Source organism: Exophiala aquamarina (assembly GCF_000709125.1).
Source record: "Exophiala aquamarina CBS 119918 chromosome Unknown aczIA-supercont1.7, whole genome shotgun sequence".
In the NCBI taxonomy this organism is placed as follows: Eukaryota; Fungi; Ascomycota; class Eurotiomycetes; order Chaetothyriales; family Herpotrichiellaceae; genus Exophiala; species Exophiala aquamarina.
Genome location: NW_013550581.1, coordinates 1,588,984 through 1,603,631, shown reverse-complemented (window position 1 = coordinate 1,603,631; position 14,648 = coordinate 1,588,984). Strand labels below are relative to the sequence as shown.

The 14,648-nt window shown below is 32.1% G+C and overlaps 1 protein-coding gene across 1 annotated transcript; it reads left to right on the top strand.

Annotated features, from left to right (window-relative positions):
* Positions 1-859: 859 nt before the first annotated feature.
* A1O9_08526 (uncharacterized protein) lies at positions 860-2,587 on the top strand (the record flags this gene model as incomplete). Its single annotated transcript, XM_013402911.1, has 1 exon — positions 860-2,587. One exon carries the CDS (start codon positions 860-862, stop codon positions 2,585-2,587), a length of 1,728 nt encoding a protein of 575 aa, XP_013258365.1.
* Positions 2,588-14,648: the final 12,061 nt, after the last annotated feature.

Sequence of the window (14,648 nt, the reverse complement as noted above, 5' to 3'; positions counted from 1 at the left end):
CCAGACAGATTGGGAGGAGACTCGACCAAAGGAACTAGGGGAAGTGAAACCACGGGTGTCTAGTATTGAGATGAGACACGCGCAGCGTGTAAAATCAAGCCCCTTTAGAACGGCCGTCGCCCCGATTAAACACAGAATCATATACAACATTATGCTCACCTTGCGAGCTGTTCTGGCTACCCTATAATGAGAACTCATCAGGCGAAAATAGCAGAGCACCAAAATGGTGTCGAATGGCTAAGTTCAAGAGATTCACTATTTGAGCCTAATGCCGGTGTACAAACAATCGCGCCGAAATTGAGATTCAGCGAAACTGATGCCCTTTGGAGGCATGGGGTACCTGGTCAGAGGCGGAACGTGACTCAACTCTTCTTTCAAAAGATCCATGGAAATACCCGTCCCGCCAGAGAAAATTAACCGTCGGCAAAAGAGCACGACGCACGTTTGTGCCGATCTCTCAGTGCGGTGCTCGTGTGGAATTGGTGAGGTTTCTATTTTTCGCAAACATTATTTATGAATGCGGGACTGCATTCACTCCATCAGTATAATGGCCATTTCACTATACCATTACACGCCTACACGTATCTGAACACCTTTAAGAACTGGGTAACAAGAATCGCGTACCCAGATATGGCAAAAATATTTGAGCAGGTCCCGGTGGACAGCGTTAACATCAACTCCAAGTTCTGGGCTCCAGTCCAGAAGCGAGCACAAGAGAAGACGATACCTGGAATGATTGCCAGACAGAAAGAATCGGGTTATTGGGACTGTCTTACTTGGCGACCAGGCGATTCAAGGAAAATAGGGGTGAAATTCTATTATTTCCCTTAAGTTACAAAACGGAAAGGCTAACTATGATATGCACGCGAAGCTTTTCTGGGAAAGTGATATCTTCAAAACGGTCGAAGCCGCGTGCTATTCCCTCTTGAAGCAGAAGGATGATGCTTTGCTCGAAGATGTCGAGAACGCGGTAGAGATGATCCGAAACGCTCAGCATCCAGATGGATATATCAACAGCTACTTCACTGTTACCGGACTATCTGACAGGTGGACGAATCTCAGAGATCTACACGAGCTCTATTGTTTAGGTCACCTCGTAGAAGCCTGTGTCGCCTACGAAACGCTCACCAACAGCGGGAAATTACTGGAACCCGTGACCAAAGCCATCGGTCATGTAGATTCGGTGTTTGGAGCAGAGCCCGGCAAGCTACGAGGATATCCAGGACATCAAGAGATCGAGATTGGTCTTCTTCGCCTCTTCGAGATGACTAGAAACCCACTCTTCTTTAATGTCGCCAAGTACTTCCTGATGGAACGAGGCCGACGCGACGAGAATAACGAAATCTATTTTGATCTCGAGGCGCATCGCCGTGGCGGCGATCTTAATTCCAACATGTTTTTCGAGATGAAAGCATGGTATCGGTTTCCGCGAGACTATGCTTATCACCAGGCTGACTGTACACTTGTCGAAGCCGACGAGTTGAAAGGCCACGCCGTGCGAGCCATGTATTACATGATAGCTGCGACCGACCTGTATCGGCTGGATGGCAATGAACGAGTTAAGGAAGCCATTGATCGGCTTTGGCGAGACATGGTTGACAAGAAGATGTATGTTACAGGAGGCCTAGGTGCGATACGACAATGGGAAGGATTTGGTCCATCGTATTTTCTCTACGACACCGAGAAGCAAGGAACCTGTTATACAGAAACATGTGCTACTTTCGCAATGATCCTATGGTGCCAACGACTGCTCAGATTGAACCTTGACTCAGAATATGGTGATGTCATGGAGATTGGGTTGTACAATGGCTTTCTCGGAGCCATCGGACTTGATGGCACGACGTTCTACTATGAGAATCCGCTGAGAACATATACTGGTGAAGCCAAGATACGTACGCCTTGGTTGGATTGTGCCTGTTGTCCCCCAAATGTTGCCAAGCTGCTTGGGCTTCTTGGGACGATCATCTATTCTTACACCAGCAAATATGTCGCCATCCATCTTTACCTGGAGAGCTCATTCGTAGTGCCAAACATGGATGTGGTAGTCTCTCAGACCACGGGCATGCCATGGTCGGGACAGGTCAACATCACTGTTAAAGGCACCACTGGTCTCTGCTTACGTATCCCGGGCTGGGCTCAACATTATACTTGCTCGCTGGAGGCAAGAGAGGAAAGAGGCTATTTATATATTGAACCTGCCCCGAACATTGACCTCAAATTGACTTTCACCATGCAAGCGCGGAAAGTGTACACAAATCCTAAGACGAACAAGGATGAAGTGTGCATCATGCGTGGTCCTTTGGTCTATTGCATCGAGGATGTGGATAACGATGTGGATGTGGATAACATTCTTCTCCTGGACGAACCTTTGTCAGATATTGAGCCACAGCAGATTGCTGGAGTTGACTCAGTAGTCCAGATTCGTGCTGTCGGTAAAGAGATCCTAGATGACAAGCCATCCTTGTATCGCTTTGAGCCATGGAAGCATTCCTCTGAAAAGAAGTGTCTGACTTATGTACCGTTCTTCCTTCGGGCGAATCGTGGTGGAAAGGGAGGGATGCGTGTGTGGTCAAAATATGTTCTCTGATATGATCCGGTTGAGCTGGTATCAAAGAGAACATGATTGAACACCACTGGCATAGAGAGGGGCATCGAAACAGGCTGCATTATATTCCGAGGCACACTACACAAGCCATTTCACCAGGCATGAGACTCTTGTAATTATCGATAAGACCACACTCCATCTTGGAGGCCAAGTGAACGATCAGATTTGCCGCGATGCGGAGGATGGCATACTCTCTCATTCACGTATTAGCTTGCGAGAGACCAGGCAATGGTCATGGACAGGAAATTAGGAAGCTGCTCTTGAGACTAGGTCCCGCTCCCTAACTGTTTCAGATGCAACGCTTCCCTACTCTGTACTCCCCTCGAAATCCCTGTTGAGTCTTTGCTCTGAACTTATACATCTTCTTGCTGACATTTTGAGAAGGAGCTACCTATACTAAGTTCGAGTCTCGCTCTTTTTGTTAAAACTCCTTCGCTTAAGTTAATTTTTCTTGTTTCTATAGTGCTTACGCTAGCTGTGAGTTCTAGGATAGCTTTGTCTTTCTACTAAAACTACGCCTATATAGTTAAGTAGTGTTAGGCACTACTCGTGCTAATAGGCAGGACTACTAGTAGAGTAGTATAAATAGTCTCAATATTAGATCTATCTCTCAATTATAAGTAATACCTTAACGTGTCTATCGTAGCAAGCTCAAAGTATAAGGTTCCCCTAAGACCCGTATACGGTGAGTAGCTCTTATATACTAAAATCTCGGCGTTCGCTTAGCGGCGCTTATCCGTTCCTAATATTATCTCCTCCCCCCTAGGTTCCTCGTCCTTAAGGGACTAATTTAGATAAAGTATAGTATACGGTACGTATATATATCGTAGCCCTATAGCGTACGATATATAGTAGTTTATCTACGTTATTAATATTAAGGTCTTTACTATTATTTCGTTTTCTAAGACCTTTATTTATATTTATACCTCTATCGTAACCTCGTATATAAGTCGTATATAAGTTAGTATCGCGCTCGACTCGCTTATATATCGAACTACTTACTATCCTAATAGGTAAAAATTAGGACTTTACTATACTACTAAATCGTATTTACTCTTAGTAAGTTCTATTACCTCCTTCTAGTAGCTAAGTATTATTCTATACTCCTCGTAGGCTAATCGCGATTCGTTCTTCGACCCTATTCTATAGTAAATAGGCTATTATTAAGTACGATATTATTTATAAATAAATAAGTATTTATTTCTATTTATCCTAGAGTAAATAGGTATAGATAATAGTATAGTAAATATATAGTAGTTACTCGCGAGTAGTTAGCGGTCTAGTTTCGAGTATATATATACTCTTCCGCTACTCGTTATTATAATCCGAGCTATAAGTAGTTCTAACTAAGGTAGGGTTCCTTAATAGAGTAGGTACTAGAGTGTCGACTAAGATAATAAAGGGAATATATAATCTTCGGACTATATCCTAAAATATAGGTATAGGATTACTAACGAAGTTAACTATAAATAGGCCTATCTAGGGTAATAAGCGTATATATATAATGCTAGTAGCTCTCCTAGATCTTATAGCTCCCCCTAGATCTCCCGAGATTCTATAAGATCTAAGGGATCTAGGAGATCTAACCTTACCCGGTTACCTAACTTAGCCTCGTTCTCCATCGGCTAACCTCCTTCCTTAGGTAGGTACCCTAATTCCCCTTAGTAACCCTTTAAGTAACCTAGTTCGTAATACTCGTTATAGAGTTCTCTTCCTTTATTTCGCTATAACTTTTATAAGTACTCCTAAGATTCGTATATATATCGCTACTAGTTAATCTTAAAGAGCGTATTCTATACGAGTTCTATACTAATCGTTATATAGTATAATTTAATCTACTAGCCGTTCGTTTACCTAAAGTACCTTTATATAAGTTTTCTATAAGTCGTAGTAAAGTCGCCTACTCGTCGTATACTAATCGTAGTAGTACTATATCTACTCCTATTATTACTACTCCTACTATTACTAGCGGTAGTCCTCTAGACCTAGATCGTAATCGTCCTAGTAAGCGCGGTAAGCATCCTACTCCTTTTATACGAATCGTAGCTAACTTTCCTAGTTCTCCTAGAGAATAAGCTTAACCTAGAGACTTCTAGTAAGCGCTATAAATCTAATAAGATACTATACTAGCGCTATCTACGCCGCCTTCGGACCGGCCGCGATTTCCTTACGAGTCGTATACTAGTCTATCGAAAGAGCGGTAATTCTATTCGATATAATTATTATATTATCGGTAAACGTACTAGCGAGAAGAGCTATATCCCTATACGTATTTCCTACGATCTTATAGCGGATCGCCTATTAACCTTACGCTAAGTACCTCTTTATCTTATATCTATCGTCCTTCGCCTCTTAGACTCTAATATAGCTATCTACCTAGAGTAAGACGGCGCTTCTACCCTATAAAAAGTATATAACGCGGCTAAGTCTCTATATATTCGTATATAATTATTCGATAAGAATATTACCTTCCGCTTACCTAGTATACGTCGTTCCGATAGTTATCGTATTTCTAGTAGTATTAATATCTTTCTTAATGTCGTAGCGAGCGAGTCGCTTATAGTTCTTCTCGACTATCTAGTCGAAGCTATTCGTTTTAGTATCTCTACCTTTATAACTATAGTAAGTCTATATACTTTATACTAGTCGTATACTAACTATTTCTTAGAATAATCTTTCTACCCTCCGCTAGACTAAAGAGTAGTTCTCTTCGAAGGAGAGTAATAATAATAACTTCGGTAGCGAGTAGCGTATTACTCGTATATAACCTATATATAGGTAGTTATTTAAAGTATAGATTAGTATTATCGTTAAGTCGCTTACGTTTCGCTTACGTCGGCTTCGGCCCTCTCTAGTTAGTTAGTTAGGAAAGAAGAATAGCTTAGAGCTAGTCTCTATTTACTCGCGCGCTAGTCGTAGCTAAGTCGTAGTCGGTCTCTATACCGTACTTATAGTTTATAGTCTAATACTATAAACTATATATTCTTCTTTTCGTTATACTCCGCTCTCGTACTACTCGCGTATATATCGTAATACTACTTTTTACCTTATACCTTAAACTCCTTAATATTACGAACTAGGTTACTAGAAGGGTCGCTAAGGATAAGCTACCTATACTTAAAGGAAATAAGGAAGTTAGCCGATAGAGAACGAGGCTACGTTACGTAACTAGAGGGTAGACTATAGAGAACTATAGACTATAGAAGTAGTCTAAGTAAGTCTATAGTCTAGGCTAGTATTATATATATACGCTCCTTTATCTAGATAGTACCGATCGTAGTTAACTTTATTAGTAATCCTATACCTATATTTTAGAATATAGTCCGACGATTATATATTTCCTTTATTATCTTAGTTAATACTCTAGTACCTACTCTATTAAGGAACCCTACCTTAGTTAGGACTACTTATAGCTCGAATTATAATACTTAAGTACTTCGAGACGACTATAATACGTCTATAATAGAGATATATAGAAGGTATAGTAAAGTCTCCTATATTTCTATAGAAGCTTTAAGCGATAGGTATTTCGGCCGATACGCTCTTCGACTTCGAAAGTATTATAATCCGAGCTATAAGTAGTTCCGACTAAGATAGAGTTCCTTAATAGAGTAAGTATTAGAGTATTAACTAAGATAATAAAGGGAATACTTATTCGTCGGACTATATTCTAAAATATAGGTATAGGATTACTAACGAAGTTAACTACGAACTTATCTATCTAGGTAAAGGAGCGTATATATATAATACTAGTCTAGACTATAGACTTACCTAGACTATATTCGTAGTCTATAGTCCTCTATAGTCTATTCCCTAGTTATATAACGTAGCCTCGTTCTCTATCGGCTAACTTCTCCGTTTTCCTCGAGTATAGGCGGCTTATTCTTAGCGACCCTTCTAGTAACCTAGTTCGTAATAGAAAGGACTTAAGAATTAATTAGTTAGCTTCTTACTTATACGTAGTATACGAATATATCGCGAGTTAAGTAAGACTTACTCTTCTACTATAAATAAGATTTCTTTCCTCTTTATATTATAGTATTTTTCTATCTTCTTTCGTACTTTCTATCTCGTAGCGGTATTATTTTTAAGACTTTCTTTTACGAGGTCTACCTTCTTAGCTCTAGCCTTATTCGTTAGTTTATTCTTCTATATATCGCGTACGACGTTTATATATATCGATAGCGAAAAGCGATATATTAAGTCGAATAGTACCTTCTTCGTACTCGTATTTATCGCTAAATTAATAGTATACTTCGCGCTAGAAAGTAGATCTATTTAATTAGCTTACTAATAATTTACGTAGTATTTAAGGTAGTATTCTAAAGTCTAATTTATTCGTTTCGTCTAACTATTCGTCTAAGGATAGAAAGCGATTAAGAATAGTCTACGAGTCGTAAGATAGTAGTATAGAATTTCCTAATACTTTAACGTAAAGGTAGTATAAGGGTTTAGCTAGGAATTTAGAGTAATTCGTCTAACTACCGTATAACGAGGATTCTAAAGCTAAGGAGAGAAAAGAAAAGAGAAAATCTATCTACTATACGAATAAAGAAAATACTTCCTATCCTCTCCTATAGTAGATTAGTATAGTTTCCTAGGAGATAATTAATAGGGAGGAATTACGTAGCTTCGGCTATATAGTTATATAGCCTAAAGGTATACTATAAGTAATCGCTCTAGAGCGTACTCTAGAACTTTATACGAGTTTAACTCGTAATATTACCTTCTTCTTCTCTCCGTACGACGCTAAGAAGTCGCTACTTTTAATAGAAACTAGTCGAACGTCGAGTAATATATAAAGTAAAATTCTTATTCCTATTTACTTTTATCCTACTTTTTCTTCTCTTATACTAATTATCGAGAAAGTTTTATAAGTACTTATTTCTACTTCTATTATATACGATTATTAGTCGTTACTAATTCTCGTACGCTAATAGTCGATATAGTAAATAAGTAAGTAAACTAATCTATTTCCTCTTCTTAAATCTACCTTCTATACTCTAAGCTCTAGATCTTTCCGTTTAGTCGTACGTACTAATAGTATATTAGGGCTCGAGGCGCTTAGTTATAAGAAAAGAAAGAAGGGGCCTTAGTATAGAAGAATAAGTAAGTAAGGAAGAAAGTAGACGATCGAAGAGATAAGTAACGAAAGGAAGAATAACCTAAAATATATAAGCTTACGTTAAGTATTAGATAGTAGTTATAAGAGTATAGTTTATAGAATTAAGAGCGTTTTTCCTTCTACGAGTTCGACTATATAACTATATAGCCTAAGTTTTAATAGTAGTAACCTTTACGAATAAAGCTATTATAGCTTTATATATATCTATTACGAGAAGTCTTAAAAGTATAGTCCTTTAGCGAACTTAAGACTATAGAAATCGATAGTATTACTATTCCTTCGCTAATATAGATAAGTAAAGAATATCGTTTTAGTTATAGCTACTATAGTATTTATTTTAGCGTTAATTAGTTCTTATTCTACGATCCTAGAAGAAAAAGAACTCCTAGTAATATAGCCCTACTTTCTTATTCGATCTATAGAATAGACGAGAATATATATCGATTTAATCTTAATATAAATAATACTTCTTAAGAGAACGAACGAATATTATAAATATATTATTTTATAAAGAACCTTAGAACTATAGAAAAGACGACTACTAACGATTAGACCTAGAAGAAAACTATTCTAGAAGGTTAAAAACTACGAAAAAACGAAGTATTAGTTTAACTTTAAAAACGACGAAAGAATAAGTATATAATACTTTCGAAACTATTAAAGGAATATTTTATTAAGAAAGCTTTTTCCTAACTTAAAACTAAGCGGAAAAGTTTAGGAACGACTTTACTAGAAACTCTTAAGTACCTTATTTACTTAATTAAATTAAGATACTTATTTAGAACGTATAGAAGTAAACTCGAGAACGAATATAATTCGAGTATAAAGTATTCGAAAAACTAAGAATAATTATAAATACTTAACTAAAATTTATTTTAACTATATAACTATATAGTTTAATAAGATAAATCTTTAAAAACTAATAAGTATCTTAATAATTCTTTTAGTATTATAATATATAAGAAAAATAATTAAGTAGTAAATTAATTATTTTATTTTTAAGTATAGAATCGAGAAAAGAATTAATAAAATAGCTATTAGAAAGACGATATCTAGTAACTTAAGTAAAATAAGACTTAGTAAAGAGTAGAGAATCTAGAGATAAGAAATATCTATTAAATTAAAGCTATCGAGACTAATAAGTCCTTTAAGAAGATAGAATAAGGTAAGAAAACCTTCGTTCGCGTAGACGTTTAATATAGTAGAATTAATAACTTTATTATTAATAATAGCCGTTAAAACTTCGTTAAGTTTAAAAAGAAAGTTATTAAATATAAGCGATTTCGTAGTACTAATACTATAAGCTAGTATACTATCTATAGAAGTTCCTTTCTTTAATAGTCGTAATATTATAGAGTTTCTTCGTTCTTTTAATAATTTTTATAATAATTATAGAGTATCTATAGAAAGTCGAGTTAATCGAGTCCTTCGCTACTATAATTTAAGAATCTTAATATACTTAAGATCGATAGAAGAGTATAATAATAAAGACTAGGAGAAGTAAAAAGATTTTATATCTAAAGAATAGAAAGATAGCGATAATAATTAGAAAATAAAAACGCTTATATTTCTTTAGGAACTCTTTAAGCGCGAGAGAAATAATAAATATAATATTAAAAAATATTACTACTAGTTTAGGCTATTAGTAAATATATTAATTATAGAGAATTAGTTTACTTAGTATTAAGCTAAAATAATATTTCTTTAAAGACTACTAGACTAGATATAAAAGAAGATTATAATTAATAAGAAGATTAATATTAAAGACGCGAAATTACTATAATTTAAGGAAATCTATAAGTATACTATAGAAATTTAGAAATTATAGGAAGGTCTAGAGGCTCTAAAAAAGGTTCTAGAGTAAGAGGAAATTAAAGATCTTATAGAAAGTATTAAATAGAAACCGTCTACTTAGTTTAAGAAGAAAACGATCTATAAATAGTCTATAAAGAAATTAGAGTCTACGAGTCCTACGAGAATAGAAAACTTAATAACCTTTTAGCGTACGAACTCTATTCTAAGAAAGTATCGCGATAGACCTCTTTAGAATAACTATAAAGATAAACTAGTTAAGGAATTTAAATTAAAGCTAGTTATATCGCTTACTACTTAACTTAACGCTCTCTTAACTTAATTAGACGACCTTAAGAAGGAAACTTAATAGTAGAAGGCTTATCTATAAGAAACTTAAAATCGATATTTATAAGCGATAAATAGATTAAATATAAAAGAACTAATTATCTATTACTACTATAGTAGTCTAGAAAGATATCGCGAATAGAAAAATATATATTAATAGAAATAAAAGAATCTATATTAGTTTATCTTATAAAGAAGTATATAAAGTTTATTTTCTAAGAAATTAATTAGAAAGAAAATACTTAAGAGATATCTTCTTATAGAACGAGAAATTAAAGAAAAATATATAAATAAATACTATTATAGTTAATATTAATATAGAAGGTCTTAAAGAAGAAATAAATAAAAAGTTTATAGAGTATTTTATTAGAGTAGCCGCTACGAGAGTCGTAAATAGAATAGTAGCTAGAAACTCTATATAAGGAATAAGGAGTCGAGGAAGAAAAAATTACGAACGAAGTAGCTATCTAGCGAGAATCCTAAAGAAAAAGAATTAAGTAGTTACTAGAAGTATTCGAGCTAGATAAATAAAAAACTTAAGAACTCGTAAAGAAGAATATATTAAAAAGAAAATAGAATACGATTTAGAATTATTTTCGAATAAAAAGAAAATAGCCTAGTATATAGAAGAAAGAAAAGAATAAAAGAAAGGAATTTTAATAATTAAAGAAAATAAAATTCTTAAAACTCTTAATAGTATAGAAGATACTATAATAGATAATATTAAACCTCGAATACTATAATTTAATAAGAGTAAAGAGAAAATAGAAGTAGTAGCGAAGTCGAAGGTATTTCTTTATAGTAAAATATCTTTTCTTATAAAAGATAAGCTTAAGAAGGTATTAAATAAAATAAAAGAAGTAGAAAGTCTAATTAAGTTACTTATAAAATAAGAAGTCTAAGGAATTATAGTATAGTATTTCTTAGTAGAATCGAAGAAAGTACGAAGTCTACTACTTTCGAAGAAAGAGTAGAAGTATAACGAAGATACTAAATAGATTATTATAAGTAAAGCTTTAATTAATTCTATTAGAATAGATAATTTAGTATAGATAATTAAATACTAGAAAACGATTTTCTATATAGTCTATTCTATTATTTTAATAGAAACTCGAATTAGAATTTAAAACGTACTTATAGATAGTAGAGCTAAGATTAACTTAATTATATAGTCTTTAGTAGAAGCGTTAAATCTTCTAATAGATAGTATTAAATCGGCTATTACTAGAATTAAGTTTAATAGAACTTAAGATAAGTTTATTAGCGTTATTCGTAACCTAGAAGTTAAGATAATAAATATAATAGTTATAATTTATATATTCGTAGTAAAAACCTCGAATCTATACTATATAATTATTCTTAGGAAGCCTTACTAAATAGAAGTAAGGCTATAACTAAAAAGAAATAGAAATAGTAATTATTTCGTTAAGATATTCGATTAAAGAATAGATAAAGTATAAAAAATAAGAGTAGCTATTATCGTAATTTATAGAAAAGACTATATTAATAGAATAGTTTAGATAGCTCGCGGTAAGGAGTTAAACTAAATCGCGAACTTAATAGTAATATACCTTAGTTCGCGAGATTATAAAGTACTAAAGTATATTTAGACTATATAACTATATAGTCTAAAATATTACTTAGATTAAGAAAAGAGTTAATAAATTTAATAAGTTTATATTTCGACTATATAACTATATAGTCTAAAATTAAAAAACTAGAAGGCCCTAAAAATAGTAGTTAAAAAAGAATAAGTAAGCTTTTAAGAAGAAAGAATAATATAAAAGTTAGCCTAAATATTATAGCTTTAAAATTTAATAAAATAAAAGAAAATAAAAAATAGAATAGAGAAGAAGAAAATAGAATTAAAGATTATTACTTATTTAACGAAATAAATAAGAAAGAAAGCCTTATTAAAATAATATATAATATTAATATTAATAATTTTCGTTTTAAGCCTTATAAAGAAGGTCTAGATAGTCGAGTAGTAGTTTACTAAAGTTCTTAGCGAAGCGACTACTAGAATATTTATTAGGAAAATCTTCGAAATAGATTAAGGAAGCGAATATTAGATAGTATACTTCTTTCTAGATAGATAAATATACTCTATAAGAAGAAGACTAATAAAGTAAGGCTAGTTAACTTAGTAGAAAAGAATAGTATTAAGCTAGAAGAAAATATTTATTAAAGAAATAAGGCTATTAAGAAAGAAATAAAAAAAAGGCTCTATAATAATAAGGAGTACTTCTTTTCCTAATAGTTAAATCTAAGGTTTTCTCTTATAGTCGAGAAATTAAGACTTACTCTAGAGAAAATATAGAAGCTTATAATTAATAATAGTCTAATCGTATAAAAGCGAAAAGTAGTTCTATAGATACTATATAATCGAGAAGAAGCTTTTATATAGACCTTTTTAAAGATCGAATATATTAAGAAGAAAGTAACGCCGCCTTAGAAGATTAAAATAATATCTTATAAAGTATAGTAAGTAAAGAATTTTTATATTCTAAAGGCTTTAAAGTAGATAGTAATCGATTTAGTAATAGATCGAAAGAAGAAAGGAGTTTTAGAAGACTATTATAGACTATATAGAAACCTATATTTCCTAGTAAAAAAGAAAGAAAGCGATAAGTATTAATTAATAAACGTAATAATAAATATTAATCGAGTAACGATATAGAATACGAATTTATCGTCTTCGTTAAATAAGTACTCGAAAGACTTTACTAGATACTATATTATTTTATTAATTAATTAGTATTTAGAATATAATTAAGTAGAACTAGTCGAATATTATAGAAATATAACGATATTCTAGACGCCGATTAGTCTTTTATATTAAACTACCCTTTCCTAAAGCGCTATAAACTCTATAGCTTAGTTTATAAGAATTATAAATAAAATTATAGAAGTATAGAGAATTTAAGGAAAAGTAAGGGCTTTTATTAATAATATTAATATTCTAGATTTAAAGACTAACTTTAGAGGAGAAGAAGTTATATTCGAAATTAAAAAGTATATTCTTAAATATATTTAATAATTAGACGAACTTCTCTATAATATTAAGAAATCGAAAGCTATAGTATTAGAAGAAAAACTATAACTCTATAGGACGAGTATAAAAGTAGTTAAGTATATTTATAATAAGTACGAAAGATACTCGAAAGAATTAAAGATTATAAAGATCGTTAATTAGTTATAGTATAAGAATATAAAAGAAATAAAGAAATTTCTCGAAATTTATATCTACTATCGAATTTAGATAGAAGGATTTATATACTATATTAAGGTATTATATCGTCTTTTTAAGAAAGAAGTAAAGTAGAAGTAGAATCGCGAAGAAGAAGACGCGATATTTATACTAAAAGAAGTATTAACGAAAGTATCGATACTAGTTTTAATTAACTATCTATTCGAAGCGAAACTTATTATTCTAGTAGTAGATATAAGCCTTATTAAATAGAAGGCTATATTAATATAGATAGAGCGAAAAGGTAATAGAAGATAAGTCGTATACTATAAGAGTAGTTTATAGTTAAAGTCTAAGTCTTAGTATAACGCTAGTAAAAGAAAATACTACGCTTTACTTAAGGCTTTAAAGAAATTTAAGATTTAGTTATATAAAGTCTCGTTTATAGTTAAAATTAACGTATAAATATTAGTAGCTTAGTTAAATCGATTAGCGATAGATTTACCGAGTATATTAATTATATAGTAGCTTACTTAAATTTATTTATTTAATTTTAAAGTCTATTATATTTTAGGCGTTAAGAATACGATAATCGATACGTTTTTACGACGTTCTACTATAGAAGTAGATATTAAAGAAGCTAAAGAAGAAAAGGATATTAATATATAGGTAGAAAGATAACTTAATTCTATATAAATTAAGATCTATTCCGTAGGAATAGAAGTAGATAAGTTAAGTAGACTAGATAATATAGATAAACGATTAAATTCGACTATTAAAGAAGAAGAGTTTAGTTCTATTAAAGAAATAGAATTTAAGTAGAAAGAATACGACGAAAAGTACTATAAAATCGTAGAGTTTCTATTCTTATTAAGGAGACTAGAGAAGATAGCGAAAGAAGACTAGAAACCTTTTAAAAGAAATATATTAAAGTTTCTATTACGAGTTAAACTCGTATAAAGCTCTAGAGTACGTCCTAGAGCGATTACTCGTAGTATACCTTTAGGCTATATAACTATATAGCCGAAGCTACGTAATTCCTCTCTATCGATTATCTCCTAGGAAACTATACTAACCTACTATAGGAAAGGCTAGGGAGTATTTCCTTTATTCGTATAGTAGATAGATTTTCTCTTTTCTTTTCTCTTCTTAGCTTTAGAATCCTCGTTATACGATAGTTAGACGAATTACTCTAAATTCCTAGCTAAATCCTTATAGTTTCTAGTTCGAGATAGATATCTTTTTTATAGACCTAATAAAATAAATTCTATTCGAAGAGTAATTAATTTATTTAATTAAAAATAAGAAGTTCTAAAGTAGCTCTATAACGAAAGTAGTTATAGAGAAGGCGAAGTAACTTATAGAAGGATTTCGAATCGATATTAGTAGAAGAGTATATAGAAAAAGGTTAAGTAGTTTATAAAATCTTATAGAGAATATTAGTTTAGAGCCTTATAAAGAAAGGAAGAACTACTTCGATTAATATAAATTAATTAATATTAAAGTAAAGTTACTATAGATATAGTATATATATCGATATTTTATAGGAAGAGTTTTCTAGTATAAGTAAAGAGCGATTTTAGTAGTTA